Here is an 18529-nt window from a genome sequence, read left to right on the forward strand (position 1 = left end):
CCCATCAAGTACTCTCTCTACTGGTGTTCGTTCCCTCCTGATGTGCTCCTTCCATTTGTCAGACATAAATATACCCTTGAGCCTGAGATACAAGAGAACCGAGAGACTACCTATCCCCAGTGCTTCCTCGAGCTTTTGAATACTTATGAATTCCCCATTCTGGACGAGTTGGCCTACCCTCGCAAGTCCCGCCTCAAACCATGACTGGTAGAGTTCAACCTCTGGTATCTCGTCTCTGACCGGTGGTGCCCAGATGTGGCTCATTGGGGAGGGCCACGTAGTGATCCCCATCCCCCTTTTTCCCCATGGCCATGACTTCCCAGTGTACCCCCCAGAATCGGATGTTCTCTGATGCATCTCCGAGCCGGTCCCCAGGGACCCAGAGCCCCTCCCCTACTGTTGCCAGGAGCAGATGCCGATTCTCCAAAAAGACCCATTGCTTATCCGGATCTTCCTTCAGGTGAGGGACCATTGCTCTGAGTTGTGCCGCCTGATAGTATGTCATCAAATCTAGGAGTCCCACTCCCCCTTTCCTTGGGCAAAATGAGTGTTTCATAACCCACGCTGGGCTTCTGACCCTGCAAGAGAAACCTTGAGATGCGTTGCCTAGCTTCTTTCAGGTGTTCCACAGGTGCACTAGTTGGGAGCATCAAAACAGATATATGATCCTTGGGAGAAGGTTCATCTTTATCACATTTAGTCGGCCCATCCATGACAGTTGCCCCTTCCCCCAGGCCTCCATTTCGGAGAATAATCTCTCAAAGACAGGTGGGTAATTGGCCTGGGCGGACTATGTTAATCCCCAGGTATCTCAGTCCATCTAGCTGGATCTGCAGCCCTAGGGTCTCCAGTTCCTCTACTTTCCTGGCCGTGTCTGGAGCAAATGGGAAGAACACAGACTTGCCAGTGTTCATGTTAAACTTTGAGTACCTCCTGAATTCTCCAATCACTTCCATGGCCGCGGGAATGGACTGGGCGCGATGCCTCAGGTGGAGCATTACATCATCTGCATAAAGTCTGAGCTTCAATTCCCTGACTCCCACCTTAATGCCCTCAACCTGTGGGGCCCTCCTCAGGTATTCGGCCAGTATTTCCATGGTCAGGGCGAAGAGTAGGGGCGACAGTGGACACCCCTGCCTCGTACTCCTCTGTAGTTGGAATGACTGGGATAGACACCCGTTAACTGACTCTGGCCGAGGGGACCTCATATAGAGCCCGGATGCCCAATTGGAATCCTCATCCAAAGCCACATTCTTGAGTACCCCATTAAGGAACTCCAATCGCCCGCAGCTGCTCTCATAAGCTGAAGAGTCTTACGCAGTGTGTCTGCCCCTTGCCTGCCATGGATGAAACCCACTTGATCAGAGTGGATAACTCTTGGCTTAAGGCCCTCCATTCTCGTGGCCAGTATCCTTGTGAAATGTTTTGCATCCACATTGAGCAGGGGGATGAGTCGATATGATTTACAGTCTGTGGGGTCTTTATCCGCCTTTGGGACGACTGTGATTAGTGCCTTCCCGAACGAAAGGGGGGGCCCTCCCCGTGGCCATGATGCCGGTGAATAGGGCAGCTAGGTGTCTTGCTAGGGGTCCGGCAAAGGTCTTGTAGAACCCTGCGTGTATCCATCCTCCCCGAGTGCCTTTCTCAATTTTATGCCCGATAACGCGCTCAAGACCTCTTCCTATGCGACTGGCTTGTCTAGTTCAAGACTCTCCCCAGCCCCAAGTGTCGGGAGCAGGACATCCGTGAGATACTTTCCCAGCTTATCCTCATCTAAGGCCCCTTCCTTACCATAAGGTTTTTCGAAGAACGCTGCAAATCCCCCTGCCACCGCACCTGCCTAAGACAGCCTCTGACCACCTTTTCCTTGGATTCCAGCCACCCACACCTCTGCTCTCTGGCCTTTGAGTTTTGCGGCCAGCATGACATCTGCTTTGTCCCCCTTCTCGTTATATCTTTGTTTCAGGTACTGCAGGCTGGCGAGTGCCCTTCCCATCTCCATGTCCTTTAGATCCTGGCGCTTACCGGAAACCACCCTGAGAGCTTCGTCCCTCCGCCCGCTTCCTTACCCTTAGCCTTTTCTAGGAAGTGGCTTTCTTCCATGAGGTTTCCTGATAATAGGGACCTTATCCTTTTCTTTTCAGCTCCTTCCCTAATAAGAAGGCCCCTCCGTGTTGCTTTCAGAGCGTCCCACACCATTCCCCTTTCGACATCCCGTGTCAATAATTCAGAAAAATTCTTCAATGGCCTCCCTCATCTAATCCACGAAGACAGCGTCTTGGAGAAGGTCGTTACATCGCCAGAGCGCTGCTTTGGGTTTCAAACAGGACAGGACCACTTTCAGCTCTACTAGGTCGTGGTCTGACCTGCTATGGGGAAGTGTTGTCAGGAGCCCATCCTACCGCGATGTTGATGTTCCAGGAAAGAATAATCTATCCTTGTTCTGGAGCCGTGGACTAGTGAGTAAAAAGTATAGCCTTTCTCCGTCGGATTGGAATCCCTCCAGACATCTACAAGATCCTGGTTGCACATGTAGTCAGTGAGGCCTCTACTCGCAGCCGCCCTTCTGCTTCCCGCTGGGATGCGCCTGCCACTGTGATCCATTTCTCTGTCTGCCCACATATTGAAGTCCTCCCTATGATGAGAAGGCCCTGCACTATGTCCATGATCTCCCCCATGGCTTCTCTCAGGAACTGCATTTGGCCGGTGTTCAGACAGTAAATGGACACCAAGGTTATTTTAGTGTTGTCTATAGATCCTGCGACCACAAGCACCCTCCAGTCTGTTCGACCCCAGACCATTGGTTCCGAAAGCCTGAGCCTCCGATGCAGTATAATCCCCACTCCCCCCTTTTTAACTGGCCCAGAATACCTGCCCCGCAGGGGCCCCCGGGATGCGCCTCGTCTCTTCACCTAGGACTGTTCGGGTCTCCTGCACAAAGAGTGCATCTAGGTTGCAGTTTTTCAATTCTCTCCCCAATAAAGATCGTTTTGTGGGGGAGTTGAGGCCCTTCACGTTCAGAGACCCTATCTTGAGAAGCTCTGCCCGGCCTACAGTGTTAGAGAGCGCCATTTTGAGCCATAGTGTCCCCTCTTGACCCTTCAGCGTTGCAAGGCACGGTGTCCCCCCTTCGGTGCTTCTGATTCACCTGTTCCTGTGCCCCCCCCCCCCATTTCCAAGACTCCCCTCCACCCTGGCCCCCAAAGGCACCCTACTTGTCATTTCTCATCCCCCTTCTCCTCTATGGGAGACGTATTCAATATCCTGAACTTTCTGCCACCCTATATCTTCTTTTTGTGGCCTACGGGCCCAAGGGCACACGCTGCTGTTCTCGGGGTGCCCCCGCCGCCTCTGTGTCCTCGATCACCTCTTAATTTTTGATGACTTGGAGTACTTGATCCACTGGTCACTCAGTAAACTACTTCTCCACATTCAAATGTCAATGCAAAGGGTGGGACCAGCGGTATCGGATATCCTTGTCGGAGAGCCATTGCATGAGAGGGAGACAGTCTCTACAACGGGCCAATGTCAGGGCAGAGAGATCTTGAAATTCTTTGATGGTCTCTCCTTCGTAGAGGAAGCTCCCCAGGCGCTTCGCTTTTTCGAGTACCTCAATTTTCTCCCTGTACCTGAGGAAGCGCACTACTATGGATCTTGGGCCCCTACCTCCTCCTCTTCCGCCTCTATGCGCTCTTTCCAGCTGCACCTCTTCGCCCCCTTCGAAAGCAAATAGTTGGTTTATCAGGCCCTGTACTTTCCATCCAACTTCTGTTGCCGACTCTCCTTTCTGTTCGCTCACTCCGAGGATTCGTAAGTTGTTACGTTTCTCCCTGTTTTCCAAGTCATCTAGCTTCAATAGTGTTTTCTCTTCCCCAAGTTCTAGGTCGGCCAGGCCTGCTTCGTATTTCATATCAAGAACGTCCATTTGCAAGTGATTGTGCCCAAGTCCCTCCATCTTATCTTCGAGTTTGCCGACCCTGCCCTTGAGATCACAGATTGAGGCTTGTATGTCTGATCTTACGGCCTTGATCTCTTGAAATATTTCTTTCAGGTCGTCTCTGCTCAAGGCAGGGGTGGGGGTGTCGACCCCTGATGCTATCCCGTGGGCTCTGGGGTTAGGAGGGGGAATCCCCTTAGTTCGTACCTGGGGGCCTCCAAAAGCATTGCAGGGAAAGGATCCCCGTGAGGGTCTTCTTCGTCGTAGTGGCCTGGTCTTGAGATTCCTGCAGGGTGATACCTGGGTGCAGTGTGGCTATGTCTTTCGGGGACTAGTGCCACCAAGTATGGGCGACGGGGTACCCTGTTCTCTGTAGTTCAATGAGGGTTGGGTATCCCAACTTGGACTCTGGTGTTTGTCTCCCTTTAGGTCTGAGGTCCGAGGTGGAAACGGGGGACTCTATCCGGTTTCAGTCTAATTTATGGGCGACTTCCACCCCCGGGTTCAGATCCTCTTGCTCTGTACTGTAGTGTGCCCTGGTTGGGGTACTTCCTCCGGGGGCGGTTCCCCCCCCCACATCTGTCGTTGGTGTTTGCGTACGGCCGCTCCCGCGATTGTGCGGGCATGTGAATGTCAAGTTTCACTGGGTGGGGGCCCGACCTCTGTGCTAGGCGTTCCCTCGTGTCTCAAGGTTCCTAGAGCTCTCATGGATCAGATGACTGGGCCCGGTTCAAAGGGAGCGAAGGCCCCTACGGGCGGCGGCCCCCTATCTTCGCCGTGTACCCCCTCCTTGCTGCACTGCACCTGCTGGAGCCTCTTCCACATGATCCCGTACGATGGGCCTGTGCCGGGGCTTTGCCCTCAATCTTCTAGTCGGGCGTGCTGTGAGTCTCCTTCCCGGGAGGAGAGAGTGCTCTTGTTCTCAATCTGGGCGACCTCCTGTGGGTGTTCCGTGTCCCCTACTGACCTCAGCCGGTCCACCCTGTGGTCCTAAAGTGTTCTCACCGTTGGCCTTGCTTGTGCATTTTTTTGTGGCAGCACTGTGTGTGGTATATGTGGTCCTGTCGCGCCTTATGGTATGGGCCCCAGTGAGATTCTTCCTGATTCCTGTACGGCTTCTCATGGCCGTGCGCGAATCGGGTCTGTCCTCCGAACTCTGTGGGCCTTTATGTGGTGGCCAGCCTGAGCGACGTTCCTCAGGGTGGGACCCGGCGAGTGCCGGCCCCCTGTGCCGCACTGAAAGTTTGTGCTTTTCTTTCGCTGTTTCTAAAGTTATTTTTTTAGCGGGAAACTTCCGGATTCACCATATCGGGCCCGGGTCACCCTTTCGCTGGTATTGTGTTCGCCCTCCTGGTTCCCACCACAGCTCTGCCTTTGATAGTTCGGGCATGACTTGCTCTTTCCCCCTGCTGGATTTCTGCGTGTGGGTTCGTCCCCTGACCCCCCCTCCACCGGACTCCTCACCTCCTCAGGCAATGCAGCAGAGGGGTCCTCCTGGTGCCTGCTTGGTTTTACGGCCATTCACGTGTGGGGGGAGTGCAGTCCCCTCTGCATGCGCCTGGGCGGTGACACCGGTTTCTCCTTTGTCGCAGGCTGTGACATGGCCCGGGGTTCCGTTCTCGCTGTTGGCCACTGCCTTCTGGGTCTGTGGTCCGGACTTCGCTGGCCCGATCCTTCGCTTTGTCGCTGCCTCAGAGTTCTGTGGTGCTCGTGGGTCACACGGCCCGTTGCCCGTTCTCCGGAGTCCCTGTTTCAGGGTGTTCAGGAGCATCCAGGAATTGGAGACTTACCTCGGACGTAGCTCAGGCCTGTGGGAGGTTGTGCCGATCCCCTTGTTGTCCTCTCGGAGGGGGTGCCCTGCTCCTTCCCGCCATTGGCGCAAGGGGCCGGAATCCTCTCACTGCTCCGCTATGGCTGCTACTGGGCTGTCTTTCCCGGGGCGCTTATTGACACCTGTTGTGGGATCCTCTGCTATGGGCACCTGCGATGACTCCAGGCAGCCTGTCCTCCGTTGGGGGGAGAAGCAATCTCCGTAGGCCCAACGGGTGTAAGCGGAGCGAAGTCCTCACGCGTCCATACTGGTACGCGCCTCCTAGCGGTCCAAAGTATTACATTTTTAATAGGTTTCCAGAAGAAAGCCCTTATTGTGTGCTGAGACTAAAAAGCAATGCACCTGCTAGACAACATGAATTCAGGATATTTAAGTCAACGGTTATTGTTGCTTCTGTTTGCATTTGAATTGAAAGGAAATAAAAATCGATCAGATTGAAGGATACTCCACAACACTTATCGTACCTTTTTGACTCAACCAGAAAAGATTTTAAAATCCAGTTTATGTAATTATTAGAAGCAAAGTAGATATTAAAAACGGACTATGAACTTGGGGGGATCAAGTCCTATTATTTCAAGCTGTAAATTCAGTTACAATTTGGCACAGCACAAGCTAATTGCCAAGACATCCTCTACATTCCTCATCTACTTGCCCTGCCAGTAAAATCACATGTCCAAGGCATGACCAAGAGAACCTGCACATCAACAGCATTTTCAAATTATTCACATAAGTAACATTGGCCGCACATGTCTAACTTGCTACTGGTAAATTGTTCACATTAATTTGTTCACTGTACCTGATAGTATTTTATGGCCTTTGTCAATGGCTCCACATTCACAGTCTCATCAAGCTGGTCTTTGTGCAGTAACTCAATCAGGAAATCCAGAGAACGCTCGTGGACACTCATCTCAGGATACAGCATCCCTACCTTCTTATAAACATCCACGTTACATTTGTTCATGGCTCTTGAAAAGAGGATACAACAAAGTTTAAGAAAAATTGTGCCGGCTAGTTTACACTAATTTGTTCAATTATATTCTGTAAGAAAACAGAATCAAGACTAACAAGCTCATAGTAAGGATACAGAAAAACAAATTCCTGTAACCATGTTGTAAGGTCGCAGATGCAGCTGAAAACCACCAACAAGTTCAAAAAGGAAGAAACAAAATTCACTGTTATTGATGGGTAGAATTGGGACCTTTCCAGTGTCAGGGCTAGGAGGGGAGGGAATCAACCACCAGCAACGGGACCATGCAACTTTTCAGCGGTCACAGCCAGTAAGTAGATGTACCGTTCCCAGGTACAAACATTCTTTGATTACAACTGTGAGATATTTGTCCACAGTTTGCATAATTAGCACAGACTCGATTGTCTATGTATGTCCTTGCCTCAGTTTCCATGCAGGAGCACACAATGCAGACACTCTGAGATCAGTGCGTCATCGGATCAAGTGACTGCTGTGACAAGCTCAGATTACTGACCTTGTCAAGAGGGAATGGTGACTCCTCTCAGCCTGAGGTGGGAGGCCTAACAAGGTGGAAGCCAGAGCTATTCCTACCTCAGAGTGGGAAGGTGGTGGTTACTACTCTAAGTGCCTACAGTACCACTGTGGATCATCTCATACCTCCTGAACACAATGCAAGCCAGTTTTGTTTCTTTTTAGACAACAACATACACCCGAGGTCTGGGCTGGCCACCCTCAAGACAACAGCCCACCAGAGCCTCCCAGCAGACTACTCCAGTCATCAGAAGTGAGGGAGCTGCTAAATGAAGAAATAACACCTCCGCAGGCACAGGAACACTGAGCACCGCTCACCAGCCCAAGCATGCGTTGTGCTCCAAAAGCTGCAAATGAGCTTCTCAAGGCAAGTTATAATGAATTTGCCTGCAAAGCGGCTTCTTTAAAAAAAACGAAGACCTGTACATCGCCTCAAAGTGCCCCTTAACATGAACCAAAACACTCTCCAACGTGGGCCACCTTTTTCCTAGCAGGACAGCCTGAGCAGAAGAAAGCAGTGGGGGCTTACTACCCTTTTTATGTATTTTGGTGATTGTAACACCTCATGGCCAGGGAGGTCAGGGTGAGATTGGCTATGGGAAGAAGCCCAAGTGGAGAATGAAGGAGGAGTAGAAGTAGGGGTGGGGGTCTAGGATAGGACAGAAGACAGGAAACAGGAAGGTGGGGGTTGGTCGGGTTGGGTCAGAGGACATGACAGACAAATAGATCAGAAGGAGGAAGGATGGTGAACAGGATTACTGCCTTTTGGATAGAAGGGGAGGTACTGGTTGGCAAGAGCAAGTGGTACTATGTTGTGAGTGTGTAAACTGGAAAAGAGTATCAGAGGACGAGTAGCGAGTGAGTGAAAGGTGATTGAGCTAGTAGAGGGTGGGTTAGAGTAGTAGGGGAGGGTAACATAGTGGAGGTAAGAGTAGTAATTGAAGAATAATACAAGTGTGGAGGAGGAGGAGGAGGGTAGTGGTGGTGTCCAGAGAGGAGAGGCGTATAAAAGTGTGGTGTAGGGAGAGTAATCGTGTGGAAAAGGGAGAATTGGAGTGGAGTGGGAGAGAGTAGCCACATTGGAGGGTTGGGGTAGGCTGTAGAGAGGGAGAGAGTCACATCAGAGGGACAAAAGAGGAAGAATCAAGAGAGAAAGTGGGTGAGTTGGAAGGAGAAGAGTAGTGGAAGGATGGTAGAACAGTGGTGGGAAGCAGGGAGAGTAACACCTGAGCATGAATGGAAGTAGGCAGATTGGGCTTCAGTGCCTGGAAGGCAAAAACCCATAACCCTTTGGAACTAAACACTGGCAAGTGTGGGTCCAACCAAGGCAGTCACAGAGTAAGGCTAGATAATTAAGGCAATTGCCATTAGGCCCTCACAGACAGTGAAAACAGAACTTACAAAGTAGGGGTTCATAAACACTAGAGACTATTCAGGGGAATAAGGACACTAGGATTAGGGTGTGTATTGCGGCTTGTAGACAAGAGACAGAGGGATGGTGCTTACAGCCCTTTCATAAATGTCTAATAAAAACCTGGGATCTGTCTCTGGGCATTGGTGAATTCTGAGGGCAATCTGTGACAATCAATTGCAGCACCGTGGTTTGGTTGCAGATATGATGCACGATATATGATATGGCATTTATAACGCGCCTATATTGTATTTCAAGGCGCAAAAAAGGAGGGGAAACAGATGAAAGACAAAGATCTTACTAGGCTTAGTGATATTGAGATTTTGCAAGTGCAGGGGAGGGGAAAAGTGCCAGAGGCAGGGCAAGTGCTGTACAAGCTGCCTTCTGGGCAGCTGCACCCAAACATTGGGATGAAATTCCCTTTGAGCTTCGATTCTGTGAATCCCTTGAATTGTTTAAGGAAATAATTGAAAACTTATTTATTTATTTGAATAAGACGTTTTTTATCTCGTTCTGATATGGTAGGGAGAGTAGAGCAGGGTTTGTCTGTCTTTGCCACCTGTGTCTAAGACCTTTTGGTATTGGCACCCCGTATGCCTACGGGACAATTTGGTTGTGCCAATTATAAATAAATGAAAGTAAAGTAAATGGTTAAAAAACAAGTAGTGCAGCCAGCAGGTGGTAAGTGCGAGGGTTAAGTGCAGACAGCAGGTGTCCAATAAGTGCAGGTAAGGGGACTGTAGGGTTGCAGATACAGACCCAAGTGCAGGGGTTGCCAGGAGGCAGTGCAGGTGTGCAACCGGGCAGACAGGGACCTGCGCCCGAATTCAGAGGGTAGCAAGGTGACAAGTGCAGTATCAGCCAGGAGATCAGCAGGGGAGAGGAGGAGAGAAAGCAGAAGAAAAGAGGAAGATCTTGAGGTGCTTCAGGAATCGGAGATGGTTCTGCTCAAGCTTCGGAGAGGCTGTTCCAGAGGGAGGCACCAGCCGACGAAAGAGATCTAACCCCAACTCGAGAAGCGACTGACCCGGAGGGAGTTGGAGGAGCAAAGAGCTAGAGTAGAAAGATATTTCCCAAGAGTGTTGGAGGTATTGCAGTCCCAGGCCCCAGAAGGCCTTGGGGACAATGCAGAGGGTCTTGAACTTGATCCTTACAGCCACTGGGAGCCAAAGGAGAGATTTCAGGACTGGAGAAATGCGATCCCTGGGCTTGAGGCCAAGGACAAGTCTCGCAGTCCTTTTCTGGTTGAGTTGCAGAGGGCAGAGAGTAGAGGCAGACAGATTTAAAAGAACAAGTTACTTACCAACTGTAACGTTTTTTCGACTGGATGTTCCTCCCACGTATTCCTCATCTTAGATATTCTTACCTTCAGCTTTGCTGCTTCGGAAATGTTTTCTCTATCCACCAGAGGGCGCTCCACTCGAGGCTGTGGCATCGACTTCCCTCGGCGGCATCCGTTGAGTGTCGACGTTATTCGCTGTATAAATGCCTCGAGTGTGCCGGTTGGCCTCAGTTCTGTTTTTTCATATATTATAACCAACGGATTGTAGTTAATGGCGTGCCTCTTTTGATCCAAGCCTTAAAAGAATTTAGAGTGTAAATCACATAAACTGTACTGTGGGGTAGGCTGAGAGTGTCGAAGAGGAATACGTGGGAGGAACATCCAGTCGAAAGAACGTTACAGTTGGTAAGTAACTTGTTCTTCGAATGGATTGTGTTCTCCCACGTATTTCTCATCTTATGATAGACTCCCATAGCAGTATCAATTTTGGAGGTGGGAGTACTAAATACTGTTTTCATGGACTGAGTGAAGTATCGCCTTGGCAAACAGCCCTCATTGGAGGAAGCAGTAACTAAACAGTAATGCTTGATGAAAGTATGCATTGATTTCCAAGTTGCAGCTGAACAAATGCCTGCTGCAGGAACTTTCCTCTTTAGAGCCGCAGAAGTAGCCATTCCCCTTGTAGAATGGATTCAAAGCCCATCTGGCGGGTCTTTTGCCGCTAATGTGTAGCATTTCAGTATAGCTAAAATGATCCAGCGGGTTATGGTCTGTTTTGTCACTGATGAACCCAGTTTATGACCAGTATAACCCACAAAAAGCTGGTCATCTTGGCTTAACTTTGACATTCTTGAAATATAGAAACTAAGAGCCCTCTTGGGGTCTAGTCTATGTAGTCTCTCCTCTTCTTTGCCCAATTGAGGGGGATAGAAAGTTGGTAACATAATTTTTTGTGACAAATGGAAGTCAGAAACCACTTTTGGTAAAAAGGAAGGTTTAACTTTGAGAACTACCTTGTCCTTATAAATAAAATAGTGTAAGGAAGTTTGCATGAGAGAGCCTAAAGTTGACTAACCCTGCAGGCTGATAAGGCCACAAGAAGAACAGTCTTTAATGTTAGAAGTCTCAATGAACAGGAGTGTAGAGGCTCAAAAGGTAAAGAAAAAAAATCAGTATCAGTTTCGTTTCTGATCTTTCTTTCTCAGTAGTAACCAATCACTGGTCTCTGGGTCATACTGCCCCCAGCCAATGACTGCCCTCTCCCTAAGCCCCCGCCTCCAGCAGCCATCCTCAGATTTGGTAGCATGTGAAGTGGCAGTATGACCAAGTGAAGAGACGCAGAGGGGTAGGAGGGAGGGTTCGCATGTGAATCCATGCCAGACCCATGCTGGAGAACAACAGTTACAGGTAAGTAACTTGTTCCTTCTCCAGCATGGGGTCTGGCATGGATTCACATGCTCATGAATATAAGAATACATAGCAGTACACACATGCACAACCACGGGAGGTGGCAAAGGCTCAACATTAAGCATTACATCAAAACTCAACATTAAGCATTTCTTCCCTCCTCACCAGGCTCACCTTAGGCGAACAGGTTGCGCTGCACTGCTTGGCCGACCCTGGACTCCTCCCTGGAATCCCGGTCGACGCAGTAGAATCTCGTGAAGGTGTGCGTCGACCTCCACGTAGCAGCCCTGCAGATGTTCAGCAGGGGCACACCAGACAAGAACGCTGTGGTAGCAGCGATAGCTCTGGTCGAATGGGCTCTCGGACGGCCAGGCAACGGTCGGTTTGCCAACCGATGACAGTGCATGATGCAGCCGGAGAGCCATCTGGAAATGGAAGCCTTCGAGAGAGCCTTCCCTTGGTTCACAGGTCCAAAGTTCACAAACAGCTGTGATGTCCTCCGAAAACTTTGTTCGGTCCACGTAGAACTTCAGCGCTCTAGCTGCATCCAGCGAGTGCAAAGTCCTCTCGGCCGGCGACGAAGGCGACGGGAAAAAAACTGGTAACACCAAGGGCTCGTTGAGATAGAAGTCTGACGGCACCTTGGGCATGAAGGAGGGGTGCGTCCTCAGCACTACCCTCGTATCGTGAAAGGTCAGGTATGGAGGCTTGCAGGATAGCACCTGGATCTCTCCCACGCGTCGTGCGGAGGTGATGGCCACCAGGAACGCTTTTTTCCACGACAGAAACTTCAACGGGGCCGAATGCAACGGCTGGAATGGCGGACCCATGAGCCTGGTCAACACAACGTTGAGCTCCCACGCCGGGGCTGGTGCCTTCACCGGCGGGAATGATCGAAACAGTCCTTTCATAAATTCCTTAACCAGGCGATGAGACCACAGGGATGACCGCCCTGTAGTCCTGGTGTATCGGGAAATCGCTTCCAGGTGTATCTTGATTGAAGCGTGAGATAGTCCAGCTTTGGCTAGCGACAGTAGGTATGGCAATACTTGAGGGGCCGTAATCCGCAGAGAGTTAATCTTCTGTGCCCGGCACCAGATAGAGAACCTCTTCCACTTATGTCCGTAGCACTTGAGAGTTGAGGACAATCTGGCCTTCGCAAGAACCTCTCTCTTCAGTCAGCCGGGATATCGTACCCTCCAAACTAGTGCTGCAGGAGCCAGGCCTGCAAGTTCAGCGACTCTGGGTCGTGATGAAGAATGGCGCCTCCTTCTCTGGAGAGAAGATCTGCGTCCGCCGACAGCTTGACAGGTGGGGACGCTGACAAGTCCAGAAGGTTCGGGAACCAGATCTGTCTCGGCCACGCCGGTGGACGAGGATCATCCTGCACCTGGACTTCTTGAGCTGGTTGACGAGTCAGAGCAGCAACGGGAACGCATATAAGAACAGGCCGTCCCAGGGGAAAGAGAAAGCATCGCCCATGCTCCTCGGTTGGGGAAACCTGCTGGCGAACCTCCGGCACTTGGAGTTCGTCGCCGTCGTGAACAGGTCGATCTGGGGTTTGCCCCATCGCTGAACGAGTCGGTCCACTTGGTCCTGGCGTAGTTCCCACTCGTGACACGAGCGCAGCTCTCTGCTTAGTGAGTCGGCGATGGTGTTTTTTATCCCTGCCAGATGAAACAGCACCAGAAACATCGATTGAGCAACGGCCCAATGCCACAGATCCTGGGCTTCCTTGGATAGGGCTGGGGACCTGGTTCCACTCTGCTTCCAGATGTAAAACATTGTGGTGGTGTTGTCGGTGAGGATCCTCACAACCTTGCCCTTGAAGGACGGGAGAAAGGAACTGAGGGCCCAGAACACTGCCCGGAGCTCCAGGATGTTGATGTGGAGCGGCTTCTCCTCCGGGAGCCAAAGGCCTCTCGCGTGAAGATCTCCGGTGTGTGCTCCCCACCCCTCCACGGAGGCATCCGTCGTTACCGTCACCTGGTGGGCAGGGGTCTGAAAATCTGTTCCTGCCGCCAGATGAGTGCGGGTGCCCCACCACCGGATCGCTCGACGGAAGGTCTCGTTGAGAGGGATCCTGTCTTCGAAGCTGCCCGTTGCTTGTATCCAGTGGGCGTCGAGGAACTCCTGTACAGGGCGCATCCGAAGCCTGCACAGGCGCACGAGATATATGCAAGAGAACATCATCCCGAGGAGGGACTTGATGGACCTCACCTTGGCCACGTCCGTGGCCAGCAGACGCTGCACCTTGCCCAGGATGGCCTTTGTCCTTTCCTCCGACGGTGAGGCCAGACGCGCCACTGTGTCGAGCTTGGCTCCCAGAAACAGTGCGACTGGTGAGGGGACCAGGTGGGACTTGGGGAAGTTGATGGAGAACCCCAGGTCCGTGAGTAGCTGGACGGTCTTCGCTGTGTGTTCCACCGCAAGCTCCCTTGTCCTTGCGCGGATGAGCCAATAGTCCAGGTAGGGGTAGATGTGGATCCCCTGTAGGCGCAGCCGCGCCGCCACTGGAGCGAGGCACTTGGTGAAAACCCTGGGTGCCGATTTCAGTCTGAACGGGAGGGCCTTGAACTGGTAGTGCCGCCCTTGGACCACGAACCTGAGGAACTTTTGGAGTCCTTTTAGTATGGGGATGTGAAAGTACGCATCCTCCAAATCCAACGACGATAGGAAGTCGCCTTCCTCCTGCTGGCCCAGCACCTGCTGGAGGGTGACCATCCAGAACTTCTGTGCCTTGATGTACTTGTTCAGTCGTCGCAGGTCCAGGATGGGTCGCCATCCTCCTGTCTTCTTTTTCACGAGGACGTACCTGGAGTATACTCCGGAGCCTCTTCGGGACGAGCTTGATGGCACCTTTTTTTGAGCATCGCCCTTACCTCCAGTTGAGGGACGTAATTTTCCTTCCTGGCCACGGGTGGAATGCGAGGGCACTTTTTTAGAAATTCGAGGGTGTGCCCCTGGGCCAGGGCGTCCAGCACCCAACGGTCGGTGGAGATGGACTCCCACACGCTGATTAAATTCGCCAGCCGGCCTTCCACCGGGGTGCTTCGGTGGGGGCCCGACACCACGGTTGGTTCAATCTTGCTTGGAGGACGCCTTGCCGCCACGACGGTGGGGTCCACCCGACTTGCCTCGTCCTCTATAGGCTTCCTGCAATGAGGAGTGGGCCGCTTGGCGGTACATAGAGGAGCCACTGCTGAATCCCCTGGAGGCACCCTGCTTGCCTCCGGTGCTCCGAAAGGACGGCCTTCGTTGCCGGAGAACGCCTAGGGCCTTAGCTGTCTCCGTGTCCGCCTTGATGGCTTGGAGGGACTCATCCACTGTTTTCCCAAACAGATTTTTCCCGTCGAACGGCATGTCCAAAACCTTGGCTTGTACGTCCTGGTGGAAATCCGTCGCCTTGAGCCACCCTCGTCATCTAAGGCAAACGCCGTTGCCTAGCTGGCGGAAACCGGTGTCGGCAATGTCTGTTGCCATCGTAATGGCATTGTCCGACGCCACCTCGCCTTCTTGCAAGATCTCCAGGGCCTCGGCCCTCTTGTCGTCCGGTAGGAAGTCCAACAGGGGGGCGATCTTGTACCATAACTCCCTGTCGTAGCGGGCCACGATCGCGAGGGCGTTGGCCGCCTTAATCGTTGTTGCCGCCGAAGAGATAACTCGTCCCATTGCGTCCAGCTTCTTACCTTCGCCGTCCGGCGGGGAAGTTGACATTGAGGCCGATGCCCCCCCCCCACTTTCTTCTTGGCCGCCGCTGAGACGACCGAGTCAGGGGTCGGTTGTGCCCTAAGGCACAAAGGGTCGCGTCGGGGACCCGGTACTTCTTCTCGTACCGATCTCTCTTGGCAGGCGTCGTAGACAGGTTCTTGAGGAGGGTCAGACCCTCGTCCCAGATGTCATCCAGCAGAGGCACGGCGAGGACTGTTTTCCTCTTGGCCTCGCGCCATTGGTTAAACAAACCTTCCTTCATCTTCTCTTCGGGGCAGAGCTGAAAAAGCTTGGATGCCCTGGCGATCAAAGCATGGAAAGATCCGATCTCGTCGGGCGGGGAGGCCCGGGCTGGGGGCGATGGGAGCTCTGTCCCGTAGTCACCGCCGTCGTCGTCGGTACCCGTCGTGGCCGTGTGCGTACCGGTGTCATCCCCAGGGACGGGGGACATGGGCAAAGGTTGAGTAGGCCGCGAGGGTTGAAAAGGCGGGGCTGGATGGATCCGTCTTCTCTTGTTTAGGGGGCTTTCCGCCGGGCCTGGCTCTGGCTCCTCCGTTGAGCCTGGTTCTGGTTCCTCCGTCGGTGGTAAGGGCAATCTCGTCCTTATCTCTGAACATAAGGATTGTATTGCCAACAAAATGGCCGCCGAGTTGTCCTGCGGCTCCGGAATCGACGGGTGACTAGAACCCTCGCCGGTGCCGCCGTCGCTCTCGTCGTCGCCTTTGTCGGGATCCCTCCCGTGGGAACGGGCCTCTTCAACGCCCTCGTCGAGGCCCTCTAGGACTTATACCAGCTCCTCCTCGGATGCTGTGTCCGTATCCACAATGGCCACTGCCCCCCCTCTTTTTCCGCCGGGGTCTTCACGGGGGTCTTTTCGATGGGTCTGAAAGAGGCTTCCCTCCGCAGAGGCAGGGAGACTCTTGGCCCCGAGGTCGCCGCCACTGGTGTAGCCTCCACAGGCTGCGCCAGGGCCGCTGCGACTTCCTCGATAGAGACCTTGGCCGGGTGAATCAAAGCCTTTACCACCTTAAGTGGGCCTGTGGCCTTCACCTTTGGGGGAGGGTCACCGCCTCGCTCCCCCTCGGCCGGATCCTTCGAGCTCGACCGGGGCCTCTCCAGAAGCTTTGCCGGGTTCTCGGCCTTCCTCTTCCCTGAGCCAGAGCGTTGGCTCGTGGTTGATGGTGCTGGAGAGGATGCGCCCTGCCTGGCAGCTGAGGAGCCCGACCGTTCGGCGCTCCCGGTGCCTGCGGACTCGCAGTGCTTTGCCTTCTGTTGGGCCCCTGTCACCGGGGCGCCCTCACAGGACTTAGAAGACTGCTCGGACTTCTTCTCACCTGACGGGCTCTTTCCTTCCAGCCAGTTGGAGAGACAAAGGTGTCGGTCCCTGATGGTCCGTTCCGACATGTTCCTGCAAAACGCACAGTCCTTCTCCACGTGCGTTTTGTCCTCATGAAGGCAGTAGAGACATTTCGAGTGCACGTCCTCCTTGGACACATTCTGCAGCTGGCATCCAGGGCAAACCCTGAACAGCTTTCCGGGCGTCGAGCTTCCCTTCTCCTGGGCCATGTTCGGGGAGGCCGCAGAAACTCCTTGTCATGATGCCTACCTCCAAGGAGCCAGGTCCGACCCAGCAACCCCAGAGGCAGGCATCATTTCCCCTAGGGAAGTGCCAGCGGGCCCAAGCTGGGGCCCTTTGGACGCAGTCCTGGCGCCTTAGGTGCCAGGCTCATGTTGGACCTCTGTCCTGGCGCCTTAGGCGCCAGGCTCATAAAGCTAGACATGTGTTCAAGTGTTTTAATGTGCACTTACCTGATGCAGACCATGCTGCCACATCCAGGCCCTCTTGAGGCCTGAATGGAACTACTTTACCTGTGGGACTACTTTCCACCCGGGTGTGGTCGGGGAAGGATACATACCTGATCGGAGGAAGGATACACACTTGGAACTTCTTCCAAAGCTATTTAAACCACACCCGATCAGCAACTCACGCTTCGCGTTGTTCTGCTCCTCGCAGCTGGACGCTCACCGTGTCAGCTCCTGCATCTGGACTTCAGCCACGCCTGTCAGCATCCTGGGTCACCTGCAAAGGGAGACAAGAGACCTTACCAGCTAAATCTGCACCACGGAGACATCACACCGACGATCCTGAAAAGGAAGACATCATTTTTAAAAGCATTTCGTTACGATCGCTGCAGCGCTGCATTTCACTCACCTTTCCTGGGTGCCTCCATCTTCAGCAGCGATCATCCGAATACACAGCCACTTCCCAGAGCCTAGAGAAAAAGACAAGAATAAGAGGTGAGAGAAGGAAGGGAATAAGACTTACCTGTTGGGTCATTCCCATTTCATTTCGGGTCTTGCCGCTTCCAGGCATTTTCCGGACCCCGGCCACTATGGGGAAAAAAGACAGACATTGAATGAGTGTAAGCAAAGACAGTTCCCGAGCGCTCATCCAGAACTAACCTGCCATTTACTGGAACTGCACGTTTCACTTCGGGTCGGCGCCATATCTCCGGCATTCCGAACCCCGGCCCCCTAAGGGGAAAAAAGACATAAGCATTAGCGCTTGCTGCAAAAAGACAATGAACATTATTATTAAGCTTGGACTTTGAACTTGCAACAGAACTTTTACAGAGCCTTACCTGAATAGTCAAGCTTACCTGAAACTCCCATCAATCCTCAATCCAGTGAAGTAACTGGGTTTCAACGCACCCCTGCATCAGAAGCAGGATGGAGAGCTCATCCTTCCTGACCCTAAGGTGAGACTTCACGGGGAATCGTGGAAGGGTATCGTGGAGGGTTGGAAGAGAGTGGGAGGCTTGAGCATAACTCAGTCAGTAGGTAATACTCCCTTTTCACGCACAGGGGAGCCGGAGAAGCCAGAGTAGAGGGCCCTTCCTGTCCATCTTCAGAGTCCTGCGCTTCACCATTGAAGAAGCATCAGCACTCGAAGCCAGACCTGCGCCTCCGTGGGAATCAGGTGAGCGTTACACTCCTGGACTCCTCCAAGAAGTGTAACTCGATGAAATCTTCACCCTTGAGGGGCGTAGAAAAATCCGACACGGATCCCCGTCAATCGGATGTAGAGACGGTGGAGCTTGAGGCTCTATTTGACCGGAAAATTAGAAATTCTATTTGAAAAAAAGCGCGAAAACGCAGCAAAAGCTAGAGAGCTAAACATGATGACTCCCAACACCTGAGCGTGCAGTAAAAATCTGAGGATGGCTGCCAGAGGCGGGCTTAGGGAGAGGGCAGTCATTGGCTGGGGGCAGTATGACCCAGAGACCAGTGATTGGTTACTACTGAGAAAGACAGATCAGAAACGAAACTGATACTGATTTTGCTCTTTACCGAGGATTCCCGGCCTTACGACGGGGAATATTCATGAGCATGTGAATCCATGCCAGACCCCATGCTGGAGAAGTTAGTAAGTCCTTTTATGAATCATATTA

At 52.6% G+C, this 18529-nt stretch overlaps 1 protein-coding gene across 6 annotated transcripts in view; it reads right to left on the bottom strand.

Moving 5' to 3' along the window:
* Positions 1–18529, bottom strand: part of DCTN1 (dynactin subunit 1) — a 1327898-nt gene that overhangs the window by 477802 nt on the left and 831567 nt on the right. For all 6 annotated transcript variants that reach the window (XM_069632341.1, XM_069632339.1, XM_069632344.1 and 3 more), the window contains one exon: positions 6565–6733. In XM_069632341.1, coding sequence (XP_069488442.1) covers positions 6565–6733 — 169 coding nt within the window. The remainder of the gene's footprint in view (positions 1–6564; positions 6734–18529) is intronic.

This window comes from Ambystoma mexicanum, chromosome 6q (genome assembly GCF_040938575.1).
Source record: "Ambystoma mexicanum isolate Mex_15411 chromosome 6q, UKY_AmexF1_1, whole genome shotgun sequence".
In the NCBI taxonomy this organism is placed as follows: Eukaryota; Metazoa; Chordata; class Amphibia; order Caudata; family Ambystomatidae; genus Ambystoma; species Ambystoma mexicanum.